This window comes from Talpa europaea (assembly GCF_964194135.1).
Source record: "Talpa europaea genome assembly, chromosome: 11".
NCBI lineage: Eukaryota > Metazoa > Chordata > Mammalia > Eulipotyphla > Talpidae > Talpa > Talpa europaea.
The window spans coordinates 50,184,504-50,209,953 of NC_140078.1; the positions used below are offsets into that span (position 1 = coordinate 50,184,504).

The 25,450-nt window shown below is 52.8% G+C and overlaps 2 protein-coding genes across 4 annotated transcripts in view; one reads left to right on the plus strand and one right to left on the minus strand.

Moving 5' to 3' along the window:
- Positions 1–1,459: 1,459 nt before the first annotated feature.
- Positions 1,460–8,165, plus strand: NACAD (NAC alpha domain containing; the record flags this gene model as incomplete). The annotated part of the gene is made up of 7 exons (XM_084247738.1): positions 1,460–1,526; positions 3,612–6,461; positions 6,603–6,715; positions 6,810–6,884; positions 7,265–7,411; positions 7,503–7,640; positions 7,765–8,165. 7 exons carry the CDS (start codon positions 1,460–1,462, stop codon positions 8,104–8,106), a joined length of 3,732 nt encoding a protein of 1,243 aa, XP_084103864.1. The 3' UTR covers positions 8,107–8,165.
- A 1,437-nt stretch (positions 8,166–9,602) lies between these two features.
- Positions 9,603–25,450, minus strand: part of CCM2 (CCM2 scaffold protein) — a gene marked incomplete at its 5' end in the record, with an annotated part of 58,446 nt that continues 42,598 nt past the window's right edge. For 2 of the 3 annotated variants that reach the window (XM_084246712.1, XM_084246711.1), the window contains 8 exons: positions 9,603–10,139; positions 11,335–11,473; positions 12,122–12,260; positions 12,683–12,740; positions 15,122–15,257; positions 15,937–16,073; positions 19,545–19,728; positions 20,173–20,256. In XM_084246712.1, coding sequence (XP_084102838.1) covers positions 9,859–10,139; positions 11,335–11,473; positions 12,122–12,260; positions 12,683–12,740; positions 15,122–15,257; positions 15,937–16,073; positions 19,545–19,728; positions 20,173–20,256 — 1,158 coding nt within the window. In that variant the 3' untranslated portion in view covers positions 9,603–9,858. The remainder of the gene's footprint in view (positions 10,140–11,334; positions 11,474–12,121; positions 12,261–12,682; positions 12,741–15,121; positions 15,258–15,936; positions 16,074–19,544; positions 19,729–20,172; positions 20,257–25,450) is intronic. The other variant, XM_084246713.1, reaches the window with a different exon arrangement.

Consider the following 25,450-nt stretch of genomic DNA (forward strand, 5'->3'; position numbering starts at 1 on the left):
TCCCCTTTTCCTCTTTGAGTGCTGTTTTTGTTTCTTATTTCCTGCTTTTGTCATTGTATTAGGAGGAGCTGAGAGACAAATATATGCCATCTTGTCCAGACTGAAAGGCCCTCAGGCCCTGCTGAATGACTTTTGACTTCTGAATATTTGGTGGTATTGGCAAGTGGTAGACAGGTGGCAGAGCAGTAGGAATTATGAGCAGCTCAGCTAGGGTGATAAGAGCAGGACCACAGGAGGAGTGAAGTTGGAAATCTGTGGGAGGTGAGAATGAATGTGGATGTGAAAGGAAGAGGAGTCCCACAACAGGGGAATAGATGGACTTGTCCAGTGACACAGGGACACAGGACGCAGGGTCTTACATTTGGATATTGTGGGTCCGATGCCCATGCAGCAGAGATACCCAGCAGGGAGCTAGCTCTGCAGCTGAGCCTTGAGAGCATCAGAGCTCCATGAGCTCACGGAGTAGAACCAATTGAAGATGGCAGATGGTTGAGACACACCCCGGACCAGCCTCACACTCCCCCCCCCCCCCACACACACACACATTTACATCACACAAACACACAATGGCTGGTCTGATTCTCTTACCCTGCCCCCACCCCATCTAGCCCAGGGGTGGTGACAGTGTTCTTGTTCCTCTGTCTCCCTGTGCCTGGCGCAGGGTGGTGCTCAGTGAACCTGACTGCAAGAGGACTTAATGTGAAAGCAAGGGCTCATCTCAGAAAGGCTAGGGGAGGACTTGCATTCTTAGGGGTGTGGCAGGGGTGACTGCCAAGAAGGAAGCTCGTTTCTCCTATCCCTTCCACAGCTGAGGGGTGGGGACAGAGCACCACGCTGCAGCGGGGCTCCAGGGACGGGTCCACCTGGGAGAGAGACTGGATCTGCCTTCCCGCTGCACTCTTGCCTTGCCATCTCCGGTTGCCATGGAGAGACAAGAGGTGGTTGCCACAGAGACCGACTGATTGGACCAGCCAATCACTGCAGAATTGCGGCTCCAGCTCACTCTTGGATGGAGGCACTGGGCTGGGTGGGTCTTCCAGCCTGGGCAGCTGGGGGCCCAGAGGAGGGGGTTGGAGGAGAGGAGGGGCCGGACTGATTCATTACCACCCCGAAGTCCTCCGGTCACCCAGAACCTCCAACCACCCACCTGGCCCCCAACCCTTCGTTCTGTCGATGACCCTAGCCTCTGACTGACAGCGAATCCCTCTCGTTAGGAGGGGCATGCTGCGGAAGGGGTCGGCGCGGTCAGGTAGGGGCTTGCGGGGAGGAAGGCCCCGACCCCCCTCACGCTCTGCAGTGCTTGGAGCACCCGCGCACGCTCACTCCGGGTACCGAGCGGGCGGGGCGGCGCTGACATCATCTCTGACCCCACCCCCTGGCCGAGGGGCGGTGGCCGCGCAGGTTCCGCAGGACGGACGCACGGACCGGCCGGGGACAGAGACGGGCGCACGGCCAGGCCATGCCCGGGGAGGCTGCCCACGCCGAGCTGCTGTTGCCCGAGGCGGGCGGGCCGGGGCCCCGCACAGGTGAGGCCGTGGTGCTCTCCAGTCTGCGTGTCTCCATCGCCCTCTCCCCTGCGGTCTGTGTCCCTTCTGTTTCTCTCCTCGCGGTCTGTCTCCTTCCTGTCCTTGTCCCCTCGTCCGTGTTCTCTCCCCCTTCACCCACCACTGTCCTCTCTCAGTTCCTTTCAGCACCCTCCCTTCCTTGTACCCGAATCCTGACACCGCCCCCCCAACCCCTGCCTGGCCCCCACTCAGTACTCTGGGGAAGGATGGGGTGGGGTAGAGATGTCCTCCAGGAGCCAGAAGCAAGGCAAGCGGCTACCAGCCTCTCTGGGCTCCCTGCGATTTGTGGGCTCTGGCCCCCGTTCTGCCCTGCCCACAATCTGCTGTGCCCCATTGTCTGCAGAGCTGCCGGTTTAGGCTCTTCCAGACTGGAGGGAGGGAGGCCCACTCTCAGCTGCACCCTGGCCACTGGAAACACCTGCCTGGCAGATGCCTGAGAGCTGCCTTTGGACCCACGACTGATTAGGGGTGAGGAGGGAGGCTCAGCACCGGAGCTGGCGCCTGGGAAAACTAGAGGGGTGAGCTGCAGGTCTGGAAGGTGGTCGCCCCAGGGAGCAGGGCTTGGGGAGCTGTGTTCCCCAGTGTCAGACCCACATCCTTGGAAAGAATGCTGATGGAGACTAAGGGGGTCTACTCTGTGCTTGGGAAGACCAGGCAGGGTGGCCCCAGTGGAAGCTCAGCCATGTATAGCTCCAGGAAGGGCAAGGGCACCTTGCTGTGCTGCGAAGTCAAGTGGGGATGGATCAGTGGTGCATGCAGGGCCTGGCCTTCCTCTACAGCCCATTAAAAGGGTAGGGGATTGGACTCCCCAGACCATGGTCTCATGCTGGCTCTGCTCAGACTGCTAAATGATCTTGAATCAGTCATAGAAACCTCTGACTTTTGGTTTCCCTTCCACTTGGCCTTTGGCCCAGCTCCACTCCATTCTTCTGCCCCAGGAGTCCTAAAGTCAGACGTGGGTGGGCAGGAGACACACTGGGGCTCAGTGCCAGGAGCCCAGTCTCCAACACCCACCCTCACCCACTCCAGGTGTTCGATGTCTTGTCACCCCCCAATGGCCCTAAAGGACCCCTTTCTAAGGATCCACAGACCACCCCAACATTACAGCAGCAGAACTCAAGAGCCTGGTGAGGGTTCACTCCTCTACCCGCTTCTTTGCTCATCATGGCAGAAACAATTCAGAAGGCTGAGGCACAGGAGATATACTTTTGAGTGATCTCTGGTGAATGTGATAGAGCAGGAACCTCAGATTCTGCTGCCCTGAGGACAAGGCTGGGGCCTGAACAGCCCAGTGCATGACCAGAGACACTAACATGTTCCTGGCAGAAGAGGTGAGCCCTACCAGCCATGTGGAGCAATTATCCCTGTGGAGACTGGGCCAGATGCCCCCATTACTGTCCTACAGGGGGGACCGGGAGGTCCCCTCTGAGCTCCACAGAATGGCTATTATCATTGCCAGCCTCCTGGCCTGGTGCTCCAGCTCAACGTCGATGGGGCATCCAGCCTCTGGACATGCTCACTGTGACCCCCAGATCCCCTCCTCCCGGCACCAAGGAATCCTGGACCAGCTCTGGGGGCAGAGACCAGGGTAGTAAGGAGAAAGACAAGCCAGAGAGGTGAGTCCTTCGCAAAAGGCAGTGCTGAGCAGAGTACAGGCCCCTGCTGGAGAAACCTCTCATCTGGGAGGGCAGGAGAGACACCCTGTGCTGCCAAACCTAGCTGAACCACCAAGGGTCATGTGAAAGCACACAGATGTGAGCTTCCTCCTTCCCAGGTATCTCAGGGAAGAGGCACACACATAACGTGCCCCACTGCTCAGAGTTGTCCAAACTCAGAAATTCTCCCAGACCCAGCAAGTCTTTCCCTCTCCTACCCTCCCCAACCAACCCTCTCAGGCCTCAGCAACACCACTCCGAGGGATTCTCCAGCCCTGTGCACAGCTCCTTTTGGGCCGGGGTGGGTGGAAAAGAGTGGGGGCTGCTCCTGTCCGAGCACCCACTTCTCAGGGCAGATGCCTGCCTTCCTCACTGCCTTCTCTCTTTACAGATTTGTCCTGCGATGTATCTGCAGCCACCACTCCAAGAGGGAATCCACTGGAACACTGTGCTTTGAGCCCTGGGCCCAACACCCTCGCCCTCACGTTCCTGCCCAGCAAGCCAGGTGCCCGGCCCCCACCTGAAGGTGCCAGCTGGGATGCAGGGCCAGGCAGCACCCCCTTGGCCTGGGTGGTCACTGCAGAGGGTGGCCCCAGCCCAGGATCCCCCAAGATTCAGCCCACAGAGGGTCCTCTCCCAACCACTCTGGAGCCCCGTATTGTGATGGGCGAGGAGACATGCCAGGCACCCACACCACCCAAGACAGCCCTGCCAGAGCTCAGGGACCTGGAGGGTGGGCCTGCTAGCCTGAACCCACCCCCCGAGTTGTGTTCTCAGGGTGACCCTCCTGTGCCTTTCCCTGCCTCAGACCCTGATTCCTACTTCACTCCTCCCTCAACCCCCACCGAGATCGCCTCTGCCCTGCTGCCCAGTCACTGGTCCTGCACGTATGCCTGGGACACACAGGTTGAGCCCAGGGACTCACCACCCACCTCGCCCGCCAGCTCCTATGTCACAGCAGATGGGGACAGTTGGGCCTCATCTCCATCCCCATCCTGCTCCCTGGGCCTGCTGACCCCGACTGACGGGCTGGACATCCCATCTGGCTGGGGCTTCTCCCCACCAGGGTCTGTGGCAGATGAGCAGGAGCTGTCGCCTGCTGGGTCCCTGGATCCCCCATCCCCAGAGTCCAGCCTCTCAGCAGACAGCAACTCCTCCTGGAGCCAGGAGGGCCACTTCTTTGATCTGGACTTCCTGGCCAATGACCCAATGATCCCTGCTGCCCTCCTGCCCTTCCGGGGCAGCCTCATCTTCCAGGTGGATACTGTAGAGGTGACACCACTACCCCCACAGGAGGACGAGGAGGATGAGAAGGAGAGCTCAGCCTCTGTCCCCAAAGGGGACTTGGCTGAGGAGGGTGAGGACGACAGCACTTTTGCCTCCTCGCTGCAGTCACTGTCAGACCTCTCCATTACCGAAGGCATGGACGAGGCCTTCGCCTTCCGGGATGATGCATCTGCAGCCTCCTCTGATCCTGACTCAGCCTCCTATGCCGGGGCAGATGATGAGAGACTATACAGCGGAGAGCCCCACGCCCAGCCCACCACCCTGCTCCAGGACGACCATGATGTGGTCTCAGCCTGGGACCTGGAGTCTGCTCCTGAGGTCTCTGAGGGAGAGACTGGCTGTACCTCCAAAAGCCAGGAACCCACTGCTGTACTAACTGGGGTGGGCCCCACTTCAGGCCTGGCATCTGCTGCTGCTCACACCATAAAGGCAGGCCCAGTTCTCTGCAGGGTGACCCCTCAGGCCTGTGGGGACGAGGCGAGCTCCACCCTAGGACCAGTGCCTGTTGCCACAGCCATGCCTCAGCTCCTGCCAGTGGGACACAGTGCTGCCGTGGGCCAGGAGCCTCAGACTGTACAGGAAGAGATGGACCTCACACGGAGTCCAGACTCTCTGCAGAACTTGAAAGAAGAAGTTGAAGGGTCTGATACTATGGTCAGCTCTGATCCCCAGCCAAAAGAAAAGGGCCTCACCATAGCCCAGGATCTTGTCTCTGGAGCTACACCCACCCCCCAGCAGGATACAGGCCTCCCCCTAGGTCAAGCTCTGCAGAGAGACACGGGCTGCTCACCAGGGAAAGAGACTCTGGCCACCAAGGCCCAGTTGGAAGGAGGTGGGGCTTGGAGACAGAGGTCAGCACCTGAGGACAGGGATGCAGGCTGCACTGGAGGCCAGAAGCCTCCAGCCATGGACCAGGCCCAAAAGGATGGCCCAGAGCCAGCTGCAGACTCTGGGATACCCAAGATCTCATGGGAAAATGGGGATCCCTCAAAGTCTGCTATGGAGATCCTGGACTCCTCTGAGCCTGCCCCTGGAAGGCAGGATGTAGCTGAGGATCTGTCAGTGCCCAAGCAGGGAACCCATCCAAATGCCCACATGCCCACAGCTGCTAAAGCCCAGCCCCTGAAGGAGGCCCTGGTGGCTGAGAACCAGGAAAGGGAAGTCCTTGAGCCAGTGGCCCAAGGTTCTAGGAAGGTTCCCAGGAGCAGCAGCCCAGGTACCTGTCCTGCTGAGGTCTGCCAGGCACGGCCCCCAAGTGCAATGGTGGAAAATACGGCAACCCAAGGGTTTCCCACAGATGTGACCTCAAGTATCTGTCTGGGATCCTCCTCAAAATCTCCATCAAGGGCTGTGCCCAGGCTGAGGAGTGGCTGCCCCAAAGATATGACCCCCATGCCTCCACTGCCCTCCCAGCAACCAGAGCCTGTTCTGGGCCCAGGCAGTGGAGAGCAGGTCCAGGAGGCACTTGGAACCTTTGGGCATTCCCCAGTGAAGACCCCAGAAAGTCCCACCCAGGGCACACCCAGTGAGCCCAAGGACAAGCTCCTGGGTCCTGAATCCTCTGTTCCTGCTGTCCTCACAGGGGCAGCTCTGGCTACTCCCAGTGAGTCCCCTGCCCCCTGCCTTTACCAGGGTCCCAAGGAAGACTCAGTAGAGGGTGAGGAGCCTCCAAGCTCTCCAGATCTCCTAAAACCCCAGGGAGGAGCCCAGTGGGCCGTGGCTACTTTCTCGGGAACCACAAACTCACCCAGGGCTGAGAAGCAAGTCAGCCTCTCACCCCACTCCCACCTCAGCCTCAAGATGGCCCCTACAGGGGGCACCCATGCCAAAGACTCAGCCTCTCAAATCTCATCCCCCTGCCAAGTGCCTCCTGGCTCTGGGCCCCAGAGCCCACTCGGCCCTGGAGGACTCCCAGCCTCAGAGCAGCAGGATGACCAGGACAGCCTGGATGAAGGTGAGAGGTGTGGGGGACCCTGCTGGAGCGCGCTTCTGAACTGAGATTTCAGTGGTGGTGGGGTGGAGGGCTAGGCAGGCACTGACCCCCATCATGGTGCAGAGCTGGAAGGCAGACACGATCCTCACACCCTGTCCCCAGATTCGCCACAGGCCGCAGGCTCAGGCCAGTACTCGGACAGCCACGGGGAATCATCGCTTGAGCTGGAGGAACACGACCTCTCAGGATCTCAGACGGCACAGCGCCCAGCCCAGGTGCCCAGTTTAGGGGGGAGTAAGCACCTTGGGGAGGGCTACACAACCCACCCATGGTGCTGACCGCACCTCCCCCCCCGCCCCGCCTCCTCAGGCCCTGGCAGGCGGCAGCAGTGAGGAGACATCCACCAAAGCCAAGCAGAGTCGCAGTGAGAAGAAGGCCCGGAAGGTGGGAGCAGGGAGACCTGGGGGAGGGATTGGGAGAGGGGAGGTTTCTAGACAACCCACACATTCCACACCCCACAGTAAACAAATCCCATCAGTGGTGGCCATGGGCAAACGCAGTAACCAGAACACCTTTGTATTAAATTCCTGGGGCCAAGTATCAGTTGCGATGGTCCCGTCAGAGTGAGCTCAGTGCCCTATTATACATACCAGGGGCTGCAGAGGGTCCTCAGGAGTTGGTGGTAGAGCCCTTATCCCCTAGCATTGTGCTGCTTGCCTCCCTCCGGCCCAGAGGCTAAGGTCTGGCCCCTGGGCCTGCTCCTTTCCTTATCCGGATTGGGATCCTGGAGCCAAAGGCCAGGTCTGAACCCATTATGCCCTCAGGCGATGTCCAAATTGGGCTTGCGACAGATCCAGGGGGTCACCAGGATCACCATCCAAAAGTCGAAGAACATCCTTTTCGTCATCACCAAGCCTGATGTCTTCAAGAGCCCAGCTTCAGACACCTATGTGGTCTTCGGAGAGGCCAAGGTCCCAGCTGGGTGGGGGACTGGGGGAGGAATGACGGGCGGGGCAGGTGCTGGGGACATAAGCTCAGCTCACAGCTGTACCCGGATTGCAGATAGAGGACCTGTCCCAGCAAGTGCACAGAGCTGCTGCTGAGAAGTTCAAGGTGCCTGTGGAGCCCACCACTCTGGTCCCAGAGTCTGCCCCTGAGCCTCAGGTGGGGCCCAAATGCGAGGAGGAGGAAGAGGACAAGGTGAGGCCCAGGGTCTGGCGCCCTGACATGCAGGTTAGGGAGGAGGGACCTGCAGTTGGGGGGTTGGGGGAGGGCAGAGAGAAGTTACACGGCTCCAGACACTCCCCCACTTGTTTCCCTGCAGGTGGATGAGGCCGGGCTGGAGCTACGTGACATTGAGCTGGTGATGGCACAGGCTAGCGTATCGAGAGCCAAGGCCGTGCGGGCCCTGAGGGACAACCAGAGTGATATAGTCAACGCCATCATGGTGAGCTGGTGGGCCCCTAGACACACTGCTGCTCGACTGGGCCCCTCCAGCCTGACCCTCACTTCTGCATTTCTTGCAGGAGCTGACAATGTAGCCACTGACCAGTACCTGCCTCCATCCTGCCCCCCAGCTCTGCTGCTCAATAAATGGGTGTCACTCATCACTTCTCTGCTCCTGCTGCAGCTGCTCCCCCAGTGCAGGTTCCAGCTAAACAGATGAGTTTGAAGATGCTTTCTGGAATCACACAGCACCCGGGGAGGGTGGTGGGTCCGCCCCCCAGACCCATTTCCCTGGTACCCTCTTTATCCAGAGATTTCAGGTGACCTGGTCATCTGGCTGTGGCCCAAGGAGTAGGGGAACTAGAGTTTTCAGAAAGAACTCCCCAGAAGCAGAAGGGCTTTTGGTCTCATGGAGTCATGTGGGGCTGAAGAAGCCACAGGAAGACAGCATTTGCTCAGGAGGCGATGCAGTTAATCCCCCTTATTGCATCCAGATCTAGAGGGAATTACTCCCCATAGTCTCTCTTTTCCAAGTCCAGGAACTGGTGATGTGGGGCCATGTCCCAGGACAAGAGGGTGGGGAACACACAGGGTGGGGTCATGAGCAGGTGGCAGCCCCTGAGGGGAGGGAATGACCCTGACTGACAAAGTGCCAGACCCACCTTTGTTGACATGGTCATCCTTTGTGTCCTGCTGAGGCCCAGGGTGGGCTCTGGAAGATTGGCCCCTAGTACCTGTGACTATCTTTAGTCCTTGCAGATACTTCCAGGCAGTCTGTCTACGTGCACTTGTGTTCATACATGGGCAGAGAAGCCTAGAAACTGCAACTATCAAGTGTCTCCTTTAGCTTTCCTGGCCAGGGCCACACCCAGGTATGAGTCTGATCCAGAGTAAAGTCTGATACTTTGTCCCATCCTGATCTATCTCATCAGAAAGGAGCCCAAGGGACAGTGCAGAACCCTACATGTGCCCCGTTCACTGTACTGTGAGCCCAGGGCTCTGCCCCTCCCTCAGCCCCAGAGCTTCCTTTGTGCACTGTCAGGGGCCTCACATGGTAGAAGCTGCCTTCTGAGTAAAGAGGGAATCCTGGAGTTAGGCCTCCCATGCCTGCACTTCAGTGTCCAGGCACCAGGCCCATCACACGACAGCCCTGCCCTGGGGTCCAGGCACCTGTCACCTCCACTGCCTTCCTGTGTTCCAAGGGCACAGAGGGAAAGGGCGCAAGACCAAGTAGGATCCAGGCCAAGAGGCCTGGACTGGGTGGGAAGGTCTGGTGTTCCCCTAAGTATACCTGAAAACTGGGTCCCCTATGGGGCTGGTTCAGGTAGCATACCCTACCCTCCAGGGTTTGCTCTGGAGATGGCAGCTGAGAGGCAGGTGAGACCGGGCAGTGTAGGGTTTGGGCTTGGAGAACAGGCAGCAACCCTTAAGAGGCCAGTGCACAGCCCACAGCGACACCCACACATCCGGGTAGCCTTCCTGTCCCCATCCTCAGGGCCCCGTGTCCACAAAGCAGAAGCACAATCAGGTCCTTCCCGTGGCCTATCACCACCTGTGCCACCAGGCCCGTCCTAGTTCCCAGCCCAGCTCTGGGCATGCTGGCTAGGGAAGGGGCTGGGCAGACCCATCTCACTGTCCTGGCTCTCAAAGCTGAGCGAGAAACACACTGGCAACCAGACAGTAAATTATTCACATTGCGGTAAACTTCTTTTAAGGTCTCTGAGAGTTTCAATAGGTACATCATGTGCAAAACCAACCGCTGTCTGGGGTCCGGCAGCCAGGACCCCCTCTGGGAGCGGGGCATGTGCAGGCAGACAAGGCACAGCCTTCTGCCCCCACAATGGGGCATGTCCCACAGCAGCGGCGCCCCTTCACAGTAGAGGGCCCCCTGTGTCTGGGGCCCCTCGCCCTGTTTCAGCCCTGGAACGGGAAGGGCATGCCTTTGAGAGGTCCCGGGAGCCTCCCGGCACAGTCAGGTCGAGTCCTGGTCCATGCTGCAGCCCAGTGCCTCGATGTCGTTACTGATGTCCGAGATCATGCGGTCCCACTCGTCCCCCTCTGAGGGCGCAGACTGGTCATCGGAGCTGCCCGCCGCCCTGTTCCCATTGGAGGTGGAAGTGGAGGTAGAGCTCATAGCCCGCCGGTACCTGCCAAAGCTGTCAGTGATGATGCCACGGCCGTCCTTCACCCCAATGGTCTCCAGGAAGTTCTCGAAGTGCTGGCTGTCCTTCTCGGGGATGAAGGGCCGCAGACCTGCAGACATGGGACACTTGACCTGGCATATCCAGCAAAGCACCAGCAGACCCAGAGGACCCTGGTCTGCCACCTAGACCTTCATTCACCCAATTCTGTCAGGTGCTGCCTCTATACGGGGGCGTGGCCAAGAGCCACACCCTCACCACACTCCAGCAGTCCTCACAGAACACCCACAACACTGGCAGGAAAGCTGTTGTTCAGAGTGGTTTCACACAGAGCTGATGCCAAAGCCAACAGCTCCCCCAAGGTAGTGTCTGGCTCCCCAACCTGCCCTCCTACACAGGACCCAGCACAGCAGGCAGAGCCCACGCACTGAAGGAGCTGCTGCTTACAGTGCCCACTGCAAAGTCTCCTGTCCCTGCCCTCTGGAGGTGGAGTTCCCACCCTGGGTTATGTATTGTGAACCCCCTGACGGACTTTTTCCAAATGTAGAGCTGGCTATATGGGGGAGATTTGCCCAGGATGATAAAAGAGAGACTCAACAAATTCTCACAGCCCAGCTCCCCTCCATCTCTGGGGGCACAAGCCACTTCCTAAAGAGAGGTGCCCGCTTATCTGAGAACAAGATGAAAAGGAACATTCTGAGCCTGGGGTCAGGGGCCTGGGGCCTAAGCCCTGGCTAGTTGATGAACCCCATGGGATTGGCAAGCACTCAGGAGGGCACAGCATGTCTGTCTTCTGGTCCTTTATAGCCTATGAGCAGAAAGTCTTTGAGTGGGTGGTAGACATGGGCAGGCACCATCCTTGGATGTTGGGGGCAGAGGCCCAGAAGCCAGGAGCCTCTAGCAGTCACTGTCAACCAGCAGTGTTCACTTGATGTCAGCACAAAAAATAAGCTGTGCCATCGTCCTCACTAGATGCCATCTGTGCCAGGCCTAGAATACCACACCAGCCAGTCCCCCTGACCCATCATGCTGAACCAGCAGAGGCTGGCTGGTCTTTCTGCCGAGAAATGGCGTCTTTGAGCCTCCACCCAGCAAACTCCTCCTCTCTCACCAAAACCTTTGAAGAGCCTCCCCGGGCCCTCACTGGCAGCATGTGGCCCCTCCTGTTCCCCAAGGTTTCCCACTCAGTGATGAGCCCTCTGCCCAGAAACAGTTGGGTCACACTTTGACCGTATCTGTCTGGAGCCCCCCCATTCCTACTAGGGCCCACCCTGTACGTCAGCTGCACTGTCCATTCGGGGACTCACCCAGCAGCAGGAACTTTCGGCTATCCCCGTAGAGCTGCCGCAGGTTGATGCAAAACTCATGCACCGAGGCCCCATCGCGATACTCATGCAGCAGTGCGGCAAATTGTTGGATCTCCTGCGACGAGAGCTTGGTGCGCAGCTGCGAGAGAGCAGGCCATGCGGGCGGGCGTGATGACCATGGTGACAGCACTGCTCTGCCCTGACCAGGCCTGCCTGACACCAGAGGACAGTTCCCCCATCTTGGTGGCAGGAGGGCCCATGTTGCTCCCGGCTGCCCTAATCTGCCCGAGAGGAAAGCATGCCCTACACGGCTGCCAGCCGTCTTCCAGTATCTTGATGCCAAATAGGGGACACAAACCCGTAGACCTAGAAGATGGAACTTTCAATGGCACAACCATGTGAAGCCAGGGGACAGGAGATAAGCAATGAGATGGCCCATTCCAGCCCTTCCAGAAGTGACCAGACTCCTCTGCCACCACTCCCTCTGCTACCACTTGTCACCAGAGACCCAGACACAGGTCCGTGGTCCAGCCCCAACAGCCAAAGCAACCCCCACAGTGGGCTTCATCCAACTCTCTCCCCAAAGACTGTCCCAGTGGGGAAAGGTGATGTCTGGCGACCACAGCTGAGGCGTGAGGCACCCTACTTACTCCCAGCCCATCGCAAGGTAAAGCAAGCTTCTCCTTTCCCCTCCTCCCTCTTCTTCCCCCCTCCTGCTCCACCTTTAGGAGCTTCTACAAGCAAGGCACCAGCGGCCCAATGGCTCGGGCCGCAGGCGTGTGTGTACCGTCTGCATGTAGTCCTGCAGCAGCTCGGCGGCTGTGGCGCTCAGCTCACTCTCGCTAACTGTCTTGGCGTGGGGTGATGTCTGCATGCAGAAGGACAAGGGCGAGACACCGCCTGTGTGCACACACTCAGAGAAGGAGCTGCAAGAACATGAGTGTGTGGGTGGTGGCTCCCCAGGGCCCCTGCCTTGATGCCTGCAGCCCAGACCCAAAAGGCCCCACTTAGCCCAGTGGTGCACCCAGAAGTGGGAATAAAGGTGGTTACAGGAAAGGGTGGTCAGCTTGCCTGGGCACAAGACTGACTCTGAGAAGAGGGGAGCGTGACAGGTGGACACAATGCCACAGAAGAAATCTGAAAGTAACTGGGAGCCCAACAGGCTTGTGACATAAACCACATCCCTTTGGGGAGCCCATTCACTGGAGGGCATGTGAAAGCCAGACAGGGTGGGGCTGGGGGAAGGTTGTGGTCAGCCCTGTGGTGACCAGCGGGCCACTCACTGAGGGGGTACAGTGGGCCTGACTCTGGAGGGGCCAATGAGGAGGATGCTGACAGGGGTACTCACAAAGTGCCGGCTTCCGTCTCATAGGGCTCCTTCATGTCCACTTTGGTGGAAGAGTCATCTGGGGGAAAGTGCATAAAACAGGGAGGAGGCATGGAGGTCTGTGGCCAAGTTGGAGAGCATATCCCAAAGGCCAGGGATATAAAGCTGCCATTGGGGAGTGGTTCCAAGTCCACAAGTCACAGGGACTTTGTCACTTTGTCTTCCAGGACCTGGACAGGTTTCACGCCGTACCATTTTAGAGGTGGAATGGACTTAACACAGTTGTGCAACTCGCCCTTTGTCACACAGCTGATGAGTGCAAGATTCACATTTGGAAACAGGAGATGCGGACCCCTAGCCCAGTCCCAGCCCAGCTCCAGGTATGTGGCTAAGCCACTCCCTGAAGCTGTCAAGCCCAGATGCCCGAGATTCTCTGACCAGCAAAGGGTCTGGCACAAGCAACTACTCGGGAAGCACTGGATAAAGGACATGTGCACAGACCACAAGGGACATTTAAACCACATCGTATGCGGTGAGAGCTTTAAGAGGAAGACAGGTGAGAAAATGTAGGCGCGTGGGAGAGGGAGGTGGCAGTGGGAGTGAAGTAAGTGTGTTGGGCAGGATGTCTACACCCAAATCCCCAGAACCTGTGACTACATCAGATGTAGGGCAACGGGGGTGAAGGCTACTCCACAGCTTACTTTGAAATAGGGTGATCCCAGGTCCTTTAAAGTGAAAGGGGGCAAAGGGCCAGAGGAAGCTGTCGCGAGTCAGAGAGAGACTTCGCAGCCAGCCGTGAAGATGGAGGAAGGGCAGCCAGAAGTTGGAAAGGGGAGGACATGGCTTCTGCCCTGGAGCCTCCAGAAGGACACAGCTCTGCCAGTATGTTGGTATCAGTCAGTGAACAACTCTTACAGACTGAATTTGTGTAACTTAAGCTGCTAAGTTTTGATGATCTGTTACAGCAGAAGAGAATACACAGTAAGAAAGGCCCTAAGGCAGAAATGCATGAGTGTGTGGGCGCACATGTGAATGCTGGTATAAACATACAACTGTGCAAGCTTGCGTGAATGTGATCTATGTGTATGTGAATATACAATGAGGTCCACATATGCATGCTGATGGATGTGCATGTTAGCACTGCTTGTCTGTACTGTGATGTATGTGCGTGTAGGCATGCGCATATGGTGTGTGTGTGAGCGAATATGTGTGAATAGTTATATGTAAATACGTGCACGTGTGCATGATTGCATGTGCACGTGCACGTGTGTGCGAGCACGGGTGATGCATATGCACGCGTGGAACACAAAGGGCATCTAAGCAGAAGAGGCTGGCCGGGAAGGAAGTCCACTTTAGAAGTTCAGATCAGAATTGTTTACTTTGAGAAAATGCATTCAACTGTAAACTTAAGACTTGTATACTCTTCAGTAAAAGTTTTTACTTAAACAAAGACCCCACTGGGAACTTACTGCATATGGGCTGAACGAATCACTCTACATTTGAATGTTTAAATTTGGCCGGATAAGCCACCTGTTACTCACTCGAGAAGTCGCTGGACTCGGCCTTAGCCGCCCTGCCGTGAGGACACAGAGCTCACTAGCCTAGGCTCTCACCAGCTCTCTACTCCCCACAGGAGCAGCAGAAGACGGCAGAGGCGGGAGAAGTGGTCCTGCAACAGGCCCCTTCCTCAGAGTCAGTTAGTAAACACAGAAGAGGGGTGTCCTCAGCTTCCCCTCCTCCCTGTCGTGTGAATACTAGGGAGGGGCAGAGGGGCTGGGACTTAGCCCAGGGAAGACGACACTGGCAGCCAGGGCTGCGCTGTCTTAGAATCTTTTTGTCCCTCTGACAGAGACAAGTCGTGAATCCTCAAAAAACTATGTATCTGGCAACGTGGTGTTGAGATAGTTTAGTGAAAGTGGGCTGGGTATGACTGGTTTCGTGTGCACTAACAGATTTCTGGAAATGCCGCGAGGAGCCCGAGTGGGAGGCTGTGAAGGGGTGGCTCCCACGTGCTGGCCAGCCTTGGGGTGCTTTCACTTCTTCCCGCATACCACCCCCACTTCTTCATCCTGGAAGGGCCCTCACAGAGAGAGCAGCTGGGGTCTGGGCACTGTAGAAGGGAGGCTCCCCACACTCACTTTGTGCACCCCCCCACCCCAGTCCCACAACATGCTCCAAAGTATTATGCTGGCCATTCGTTCTGAGTGGGGTGAAGTGACTATAGTTATATGGTAAATGTTCACAGCCCCCAAGGTTATGCAGGAAGCCACCAGGCCTTTGTACTCAAAAGCACACAGTAAGGGGAGAAGTGCGTGTCTGCCTTGTCTAAATCTGTGGCATAATACAAACAGGAAGGTCTAGAAACAAATGGCAGCAGCATCACTGCACACCAGTGCCGCCAGGCTCATTGCAAAGCCTGGGAAGTTGGGCCCCTGTTCCCCGCCCTTTTACCCAACATACCACTGTGAAGGGATAGGTGGTGGGTGGGTGTCGAGGCCCCATCAAATATGGCTCTGTCCAGAAAGTCGATGGTGGACTCCGTGTATACAATCTGGAAGACTTGCCCAAGCAGCGAGCACAGCTCTTCCGCGGCAACCTGCCAAGGTGGGGGGGACAAAGCTGTGCCTTTCTAAGCAACTTCCAGGGTGCCCAATGTACCAGGTGCTGAACAAACACCAGGACTAAATGTCCTCTGCTTTCCACCATCAAAAGGGGGCCATGAGAAGACCAGCCCATTGCCAAGATGCTCTCCAGATCCAAGGGTAAGGGTTCAGGTAAGGCTGTTCTCTCCCCACAACCCTAGGAAGGGGCACCACCAACGTCCTCGTACAGTCCTGTCCCAGGTTAGGGAAGGGGTCAAGGAGGAGGGATAGCACCTATGGCAGCTGCATGGAGAGCACTCCCAACTGCTGCAAACAACTTCACATGTGTGCTGTGAAAGCAGAGTCCTTCTAGGGCAGTTCTGTCCCAAGGGCTACAGGGCAATGTCAGGATAAACAGGAGTATTCAGGGACTCACCTCAGATTGGTAGCCCCTGGGTAGCTGAGGAGAGAAGGACTCCTTCTAGCATGGAGGAGGGTCAGGAGAGACTTAGCAACAGAAGAAAGAGTAAGCACAGCTAGGGCGGTTCTACTCTCTGTGGGTTTTAGTGAGTTGTGGGCAGGGCTGGGCCAGCTGTGGGGGGTGCTGGGCCCAGTGTGGGTGGAGCCTCAGTCAGGAGGGGTGGTATTTGGCAGGTTGTGGGCACCAGAAGGATCCTGATCCCCATCTCTCACCTTGCTTTCTGTGGCCAGGATCACCAGGCAGCATGCCTCCACAGGCCCCACTCCACTCTCTGACAGCGAGCCTGCGGTGAGGCCTCTGGAACTTTCTGCACACAGACTTTGGCTGGGGGAGATGCCGGGGTCCTGGGCTAAGAAGTTAACACCACAGCTGGTTAGGGTAGATGTAGAAACTTAACAGCAGCTTATGGACCACTCTTAGCTGGCTCAGGTGTGAGAAATGCCTATCTTCTGAAACACCCTTTCCCCCACCTTCTCTAAACAAGAGACAACAAGTGAGCAGCCCCCAACTGCATGCTCCCCTGTCACTGCCTGCTGAAAACTGATCCTCTATTACCCCCTAGCAATCTTGCCAAAGACAGCACAAATATCTTAGGTTGAGACACAAAATTATTGATATTCAGTGGCTTTTGATTTACACATATTCACAGGCTCCCAGTTTATGTGTGAGGGGCTAGCAATACAATCCTGATTGGAGATGGGGAAACTGAGCCATGGAAAAACAAGGCCCAGACCTCAGGGTGTATGACTGACTGTCCCTGTTCTTAACACTCTACCTACTACCTCCTTGAACAAACAAGGTCTGGTGGTACATGTGACAATTATAGGCCTGCCTGAAGCAGAGAGGGAGCCCCCAACCTGCGGAAGCTTCTGAAGGAACAGAGCCCTATAGGGAAGCTGAGCCCCTCCAAGCAAAGTCTGATCCTGGGACTGCACCGCCCCATAGTGGCCTTGGCAGTAAGCATGGGAAACACAGTCCAAACTAAGCTGTGCACTCCATGCCAGCTTTGGGTCTCAGAAAGTACAAAGAACAACATGTGCTATCTTATTAGTAACTTTTACAGTCATTACATGCTAACATGGTATTTTGAATACAGAGAGCTAAATACATTAAAATTGACTACACTTGTTCCTTCTTAATTTAGCTCTGTGGGTCATCCCTGCCTGTGGCTAGTCTCCAGGAAGCAGGTGTGCAGCTTAGTGGAACTCATGCATGGTGAATGCTCCCAGTGAGCCCACTCCTGCCCCTCAGCAGCATCCAGCCATGGGCACTTTTAGCCTCAGTCACACAGGTCACTGCTTCCGATTCGCCACCTGCTCCCTACATCCACAGAAACATCTTTTAACAAGATGTCTCCACGGTCTGTTCCATCCTGGTATAGACAGACGTCTGGTCACCCACCCTCCAAGGTAGCCCTGTCACATGGAACTTTTCCCTCCCATAGCCACATCTGATTCCAACTCACCCTCCCGAAGTTATGCCAAATACCAGCACATCCTGGGCCCAAAAAGACATACAGATGTGCCTGCATGTAGGCACCTACTAAACATTAGCTATTATTGTCACTGCCTGTGTTGAGACAGTCCAGTCCACAGTCTCTCACACAGCATGCCTGACACACACAGGAGCCTCAGAGAGACACCAGGGAAGTGAGCCTTGCTCACTGGCCTCAGGGCTTCACTCCAGGTTAATCTACTAAAGAGAAGTAGAGTCCCCTGGGACACATGGATTCATCCTCTTCCTTTAAATCAAAAGTTTTCAAAGCCCTGCGTCCTGGTTTCATTTGTGATTGGAAAGTTCCCCCATGGAGCTCATTCTCCTGCTTTTTAAAAGTCCATTCCCAATTTTCTTTAGAAATCCATTCTAATGATTAATGCTCAGACATGTCCGCAGCACAATAACCAAGTGGACCACCTCCCCCCGCCCATCATCTTAAAATGCCTGCTGCACCCAATAAGCAGTCACTCTCCCCATTCCTTTTCAAACCTAAGGATGCCCCAGATCTTGATCCTTCTGTAGGACCATCCCATGGCAGGGGTTGGCAGCGCCAGGGAAGCAGTGATGTGAGATTGTTGCAAAGCCAGGTCCTAAAACCCATCCGTACCACCACTTAGGTACCAACTTAGGCACCTTTGCAAGTTGCTTGACCTATCTGCTCCCAGTTACTCAAGTGCAATGGGAAAAAACTATTTACTGTAGAGATGACTTAAGACAACTTGTCAAATTCTTTGTACTAGCCTGAGTCATTAAATTGCCATTTTTGTAGATTAAAATAGTTAAATACTGGAAGTTTCATGTTGTTCAGCCTAAAACTGCCTGTCAGCAAATCGAAGATGCTCGCTGAATGTGAAGAAGGGAAATGGGGGAATATCAGAACACAGAGGAGATCTGGCTAGAAGTGTTCTGACCAGAGCACAGATGTGTGTGTGGTGTAAGAGTGTGAGGTATGTGTGAGTGTGAGTGAATATGAGTGCAAGTCAGTGTTGTGTGAGCATGTGACTTTGTGTTGTGTGTGTACATGTGAGGGTACATAAGTGGTATTGTGTGTGAGAATGTGTATGTCTGATAATGACGTGTGTGTGTGTGTGTGTGTGGCATTAGTGCTGAGAATGTGAATGAATATTGAGCGTGGGTGGTATATGCAATATAAGAATGCATCTGTGAATGAGTGTGTATGAGTGAATGTGTTACATATGTGGGCGGATGCAGGGGTGTGACTGAATGTGTGTGTGTTGTGAATGTGGGGGGCATGTGCATGGGTGTGTGTGAGAGAGTATGTATGCCTGCAGTGGGAGGCCTCGTCCATAGCTCCACCCAGCAGAGGGGCTAAAGCTCAGATACCGTCATAAACCATCCCAGAGGTACCTGTGTGGCTGGCAGCTAACATTGTCTGCAGCATGCCCAACCTCAAGGAGTCCATGATGAGAATGTTCCTGGGGCTTTGTTCTTAAGTCCCTGGATCCCCCATGAACTACGGACCTGAGACAGAAACACAAGTTTCCAGCCACACTCCCTGCAGTACAGTGTGTGGCCCAGGCAGCTCATCTGGCCACCTCACACCCTGCCACTGGCCCTTTGGAGCTCAACCAGCCCCCTGCAGTGCGTGAGGGTGCCCAGGACAGGTTGGTATTGCAGTACCCCCCCCCCCAGCATGTCACTGCAAAGGAGACAGCATGAGTAAAACCATAACTCTCCTCATTTCTCAGTGACTTTAACACCAGAGGGGAGGCTGTGGAACCTGGCAGGCAGCTCATCTGTGAGTACCTAGTTGGTGGCACTGCATTGTCACTGCCGGGTGAGGGCAGTGGATTGGGTGCAGGCAGCTTATAGCTGGTTCAAGGTTATTTCTAGTTCTCCTATAGTACAAACTCAGAACATCTAGACTGAGAGCACTCTGGCATTCTGGTCTTATCTATGCAGCCACTGCTTTGGGAAGACCGGGTGGCCAAAGGCAAGGCCCAAACCCTAACCCTACCCACAGCCCTAGGGCTCTGCTTTCAGGGCTCCACCACACCTGAGTGCCAGAAGATGTATCACCTTCCCAGAAAGAAACACACCCGGCTGAAGGATTGACCCACAATGTTCTGAGCAAGAGCAGTCAGGCTCAGCACCTATTCCTCACAACCTGGGTCACAGCCCTCCCCTGGCCAAGGCTCACCTCAGAAACAGGAGAGCCCATTCTTGGGCATAACAGGCAGCAATAACTGACCCAAAACTGCAAAAACTGCCTCCAGACCTTCAATCCATGAAATCATAGCTCAGGAGAAATACATGACTGTTTCTGCCCAAGGACCCTTTGACCCCACTCCCAGGTTTGTACCTGTCTTCAGTACTACCAGGTGGGAGGCATCATCCCGCACATAGGACACGGCAGCAATGTCATGGATGGGGACCCTGAGGATGGTGTCCTCCCCATCTCTCCAGGCCAGTTTGACATTGTAGGCAGACAAGCTGATCACAGCGTCGTGCTCCTGGGTTAAGTGGCCGGGGAGCTGGTGGGCTCTCTGCAAAGAATCACAGAACATCAGAAATGCAGGGTCCCAGCTAGGGCTCCCACGTGCCAGCAGATGAACCCATATGACCAGTGGTGACCGATGAGGCAAGTGCTGGTCCCTTCGTTGTAGTCACACTTACTGCAGGGGCACAGCTGCAGTGTGTTCAAACCTTTAGATTCAGACCTAAGGCATGTGCTTTGGAATATCTTAAATACGTGAATTTTGAAAACAGCCCAAAATCACAAGAAGAATGTTAATGTTAAGACTGAGAAACAGTCTATAGGCAAGAACTAAGTGTACCCATCACATGATGGAACTGGATCATCCCTCACAGCCACAAAGGCCAGAGGGTCAGAGTCAGCAAGTTGGTGTCAGAGAATAAGGGTCAGAGGACAGAGTTGGGAGGTGGTGCAGGCCAAGGGTTGGAAGACAGAGTTAGGAGGATGGAGTTACCTTTGCATTGTCTATGAAGTGCAGGATTTCGGTCCTACTGGAGGGATTCAGGTATCCTGGTATGGACGTTAACTGACCTAAGTACTGAAAAAAAGCATAGAGAGAAAGTGCCATGAGAAAGGGAAGACCAGTGAGCACCGTCATGGCCCCACAGAGAGCACAGCTTGAGCCTGGTGCCTGCCCAACGACAGGTGCGCTTGCCTCAACTCTGGCCTCCTCTAGAAAGTGCACTCCAAACTCTTGGTGAATCTCTAGTGGTTAAGGAGAACAACCCCACATTTCCTACTCTACTGCACTGATGCTGCCATCAACTGTCCTGCAAAGGAAACCTTGTAGCTAGTTTTGGTGGAATCTGGGCTCTAAAAGAACAAGTAAGGAGGAAGCATGGGAGGCTGTGAATGTGGCCACAGCTGTGTGGGCTGTGTGTGTGATTATATCTACCAACACAGTTTCTAATGTGGTTTTCTTTCATAATTTCCGAACTGATTTCTTTCCTAGATCTCATGTGCCCAACACTTGTCTTTTCACTAACTTCAATAATCAAGGTCTCTGGGGCAACAGATGCGGGGTGGGCATGCAGGTTCATAGTTGATTCGGGCAGACAGAAAAGAATCTTGGAGCCCTCAATAGATCTGACAACCCTTTAATACTGAAGCAGGAGACCAGATAGAGGCAGACCAGCGGGCAGGGAAGGAGGCAGGAGGGCTGGGCAGTAGGCAGCCGGGTGACCTCCATGCTCTCTCTCCGGCCTCTCTCCTCTCTCCCCTAACTTGCTTCTCAGCCCAGGTGTCTATATTTACACATGCACATGCCCAACACTTGTCAGGCCTTTTGCAATCACACAACATCACATGTAGGTAATGAAACCAGAGAGGAAAACAAGGCCGCTGGTAACGGCTATAGAGGCTGGCGGCGGGAGGAGAAAAACAGCCTGAGCCACATTATTTTCCCTACAGTCTCTACTGAAGAGGGGGATCATCTCCAGTTCCATTTGTGAAGAACTTGCAAGTCCTCAATTGCATCCTCACAAGAAAAGGGCTAAAGAAACTGAAAACCAACGACTTCTTAGATCCATCAGAGAACAAGGTCACAGGGCAGACTGCTGCCCCCCAAAGTGAAGAGGGACAGGGGCAGGGGGCCCATGAGAGGTAGTTCTGCAGGAGTTGTTTTTACAATCATGTGAAAACAAATAGGTAACATAAGCAGAGGACAGAAATTCTAAAAAAACAATCAATGGGAAATACTACAAATCAAAAGCACTATAACATAAATGAAAAATGCCTTTGGAGAGCTGTTCAGTAGAATGCACAGAGCTAAGGAAAGAGTGAGCTTGGGGACATGTCAATAGAAACTTCTAAAACCGAAAAGCAAAGTGAAAAAAGAATGGAAGAAAAAGGAACAGAAAACCACAAAACTGCAGGGCATTTTCAAAAGGTGTAACATGTAGTGAGACCACCAGCGGGAGGAGTGAAAGAAACAAAGCAACAGTGACTAAGAATTTCCCCAAATTAATGTCAGACAACATATCACAGAGCAGGAATCTCGGAAAACACCAAGCAATATAATAAAAAGGAAACAAACTACATCTTGGCATGAAAAATCAAAGACAAAAAAAAAAATCTTGAAATACCCCACAGAAAAAATTACCTTTACCTACAGAAGAGAGAGGATAAGAATGACACTGAACTACTCAGAAATCCTGCAAGTGGGAAAAGAAGTGAAGTAATTTTTTTTTAAAGATTTATTTATTTATACAAGCACTGGGGTACAGGCCAGAAGCGCGGGAGGGCGAGAGAATTCACAAAAATTGAGTGATTTCATGGTTATCTAGCAAAAAATGTTAAAAGAGGGCCTCCCTGGTGGTGCAGGGGTTAAAGTCTCAGCACTATCACACTATTGCCAGCCTCTGAGGCATGAGTTTGATCCCCAGGGAGGGAGCTAATCCACATGGCACAGCACACCTCTCCTGTTTCCCCTGCTGCTCCCCTCAGCAGTGTATTTCGATAGAGCCACCTGTTCTGCTTCTCACTGTTTCTGGGGAATCCTTTCACATCCCACACCACTGGCCTACACCCCAGTTCTTGTATGCATATATAAATAAAAATAAATCTTAAAAAAAAGAATTTATTGAGATAAGAAAAATGACTGGTCAGAAACTGATCTTCAAAAAAAAGGGGAAAATGTCAGCAGGTGAAAGTACCATTTTTTTTCTTATTTTAAGTAATCTAACAGGTAACAGTTTGTTCAAAATAAAAATAGCAAAATGTATTCGATAAACAGTTCATGGGACAAGTGAAATAAGTAACGGTAGTTATGTGGAACATGGAGGAACTGGAACTACAGTTGACTTTGAACAATGTGAGGAGTAGGGTCACTCATCCATGTGATTCTTTTTTTTTAAACTGGGGAGATGAGCTACTCACACAGAGAGGATTAGCATCTTGAGACATTTTAAGCAGATGCTCTCCAACACACCATCCACGCAAAAGCAGGTGGCTGTGGAATTAATACAACAGTGCAGGATGCACTAGCTACTTTTATGCAGTTATGATTTAATGCTGCGTCTTTACATTTGTTTACACTGACAACTGACTGCAAGTCTATTTCACACCACCCTCTCTTACTCTCTGCCCACTGACACATACCTCCCCATATTTTACAGAGAAAACTCACAGCAAAAGTACATATTATGTCAGCTTTCTCATATTACAAAATGCTATGCCACTGCTGAATTTTTTTCCAAAATTTTTCCCTCCCCACTCCCCACCCCTCAAATTCTGCTTCCTTGGACAGACTTGACACTAGCACTGTAAGTGGTGTGAATAAAATTGCCTATAATAAGTGCCCACAGAATTTTTTTTCATTTCCCCCTTGGGCATACTTGGTCTCCTCCAGGCAGTTCATTCTGAGGGCACAAGAGTCTGTGCACATGTCTCAAAGACAATTACCATGTTAATAAAATATTCAATTGTGGGGGGGAGTAGTTTTAGATTTCATCTTCTGATAAGGAGAGGGAATAAAACAAAACTGTATATTGATTTCTCCACTCTCTACAGGACTGGGACACCCCTCTGATAATCAGGAGTTTAAATACCATTAAGTTATATAAACAGTTTAAGAAAATATAAGGGCCTCCCCAGTGGTGCAGGGGTTAAAGAAAGCGCTATCAAGCTACTGCCAGCCACTGCAGCATGAGTTCGATCCCCAGCCAGGGAGCAACACACAAGGCACAGTGGACCTCTCCTGTCTTGTCCGTTGCTCCCCTCAGCAGTGTATTTCAGTAGATGTGCCTTTTCTGCTCCCCAAGCTCTCTGATGAATCCTCTTACCTCCCTGCACCTCTGGCCTGTACCCCAGTTCTTGTAAGCATAAATAAATAAATCTTAAAAAAATAAAATAAACCTATGAACAAACAAAAAGAATATATAAGCAGCACATTTAACTACTTGTTCATTCTTTTTTAAAAAAAGATTTTTTTTATTTATTTATGCATACAAGAGCTGGGGTACAGGCCAGAAGTGTTTGGGGGGGGCGGTGAGAGGATTCACCAGAGACAGAGCGGAAAGCAAAACAGGCAGATCTACTGAAATAAACTGCTGAGGAGAACAGTGGGCGAGACAGGAGAGGTCTGCTGAGCCATGTGGGTCAACTTCCAGGTAGGCCAGGGAATCAAACTTGTGCTGCAGTGGCTGGCGATAGCTTGATGGCACTGTCTTTAACTCCTGCGCCACCAGGTAGGCCCCTATTTGCTCATTCTTAACTAGCTACCTATTAACATTCCAAAATGTTTCCACAGATCTGTTCCCTGAGGCTTTTCCACACTTATTTGTTCATGTAAATCAAATGCAGATACTTGCTTACATTTATCACTATTAAATGCCATCAATTCTTCCTGTTACTACAGGAAGTTACTACAAAATTACAATAACCAACAGAGTGTGGTACTGGTATAAACACAGACATATAAACTAATGGACTAGAATAAGAAGCCCAGAAATAAATCCTACCCTCTATGGTTAGCTGATTTTTTGATAAAGGTGCCAATACTACCCAGCGGGGAGAGCAGACTTTTCAACAAATGGTGCTAGGAAAACTCAATAGCCACATGCAAAAGAGAATGAAGCTGTAACCTTACAGCATATACAAAAGCTAACTCAAGATCAAACACCTAAATACAAGACCTAAAATTGCAAGATTTTAGAAGATGTTGGATCTGGCAATGATCTTGGCTACGATACCAAAAGTACTAAATATAAAAAACAGATAAACTGGACTTCATCAAAACGAAAACCTTTTGTAGATGAAAGGGTACAATCAATAGAGTGCAATGACAACTCACAGAATGAAAGAACCAAGTGCAAATACATTTGCAACCATGTATCTGATAAGGAATTCAAATCCATAACCATACAGAACAACAAAAATCTGATTAAAAACAGATTTACATAGACATTTCTCAGGAAATATTTAGACATTTCTTCAAAGAAGATATACAGACGGTCAATAAGCACATGAAAAGATTTTTAATAAGCACCGATTTCACTGGTAATTAGGGAAATGCAAATCAAACCCACAATGAGATACCACTTCACCCACACCCATTTGGATGGCTACTATCATAAGAGAAAATATCTTGACAAGGGATACAGAAAACCTGGGTCCCTTGTGTACTGTTGGTAGGAATGTAATGGTGGGGCAATATGGAAAAGAGAATTAGCATATGATCCAGCAATTCGACTTCTGGGTATAGATGTAAAAGAACTGAAAGCAGGTAATAAAACTCTTAGAAGAAAACACAAGACAAAAGCTTCATGAAATTGGAATTATCAATGATTTCTTGGCTATGATACCAAAGACACAGCAACAAAAGAAAAATTAGACAAATAGCAGTTTGAAAATTTTGAAATTTTGTACATTAAGAGGTACTATCTGCAGAGTAAAAAGGCAATCCACAGAATAGGAGAAAATATTTGCAAAACATTTGACAAGGTATTTCTATCTGGAACATACAAGAACTAAAAACTCAACAACAAAAACCTGACTAAAAACAGGCAAAGTACTTGACTAGACATTTCTTCAAAGAAGATTAAACAAATGGCCAATAAACACATGAATAGATGCTCAACATCACTAACTATTAGAAAAATACAAATCAAAACTTCAACGATTATACTACCACACACACACCAGAATGGCTACAATCCACAAACAAAAAACCCAGAAAACAAATTCTAGGGAGGATGTGGAAAAACTGGAACCCTTTTGCACTGCAGTGGAAA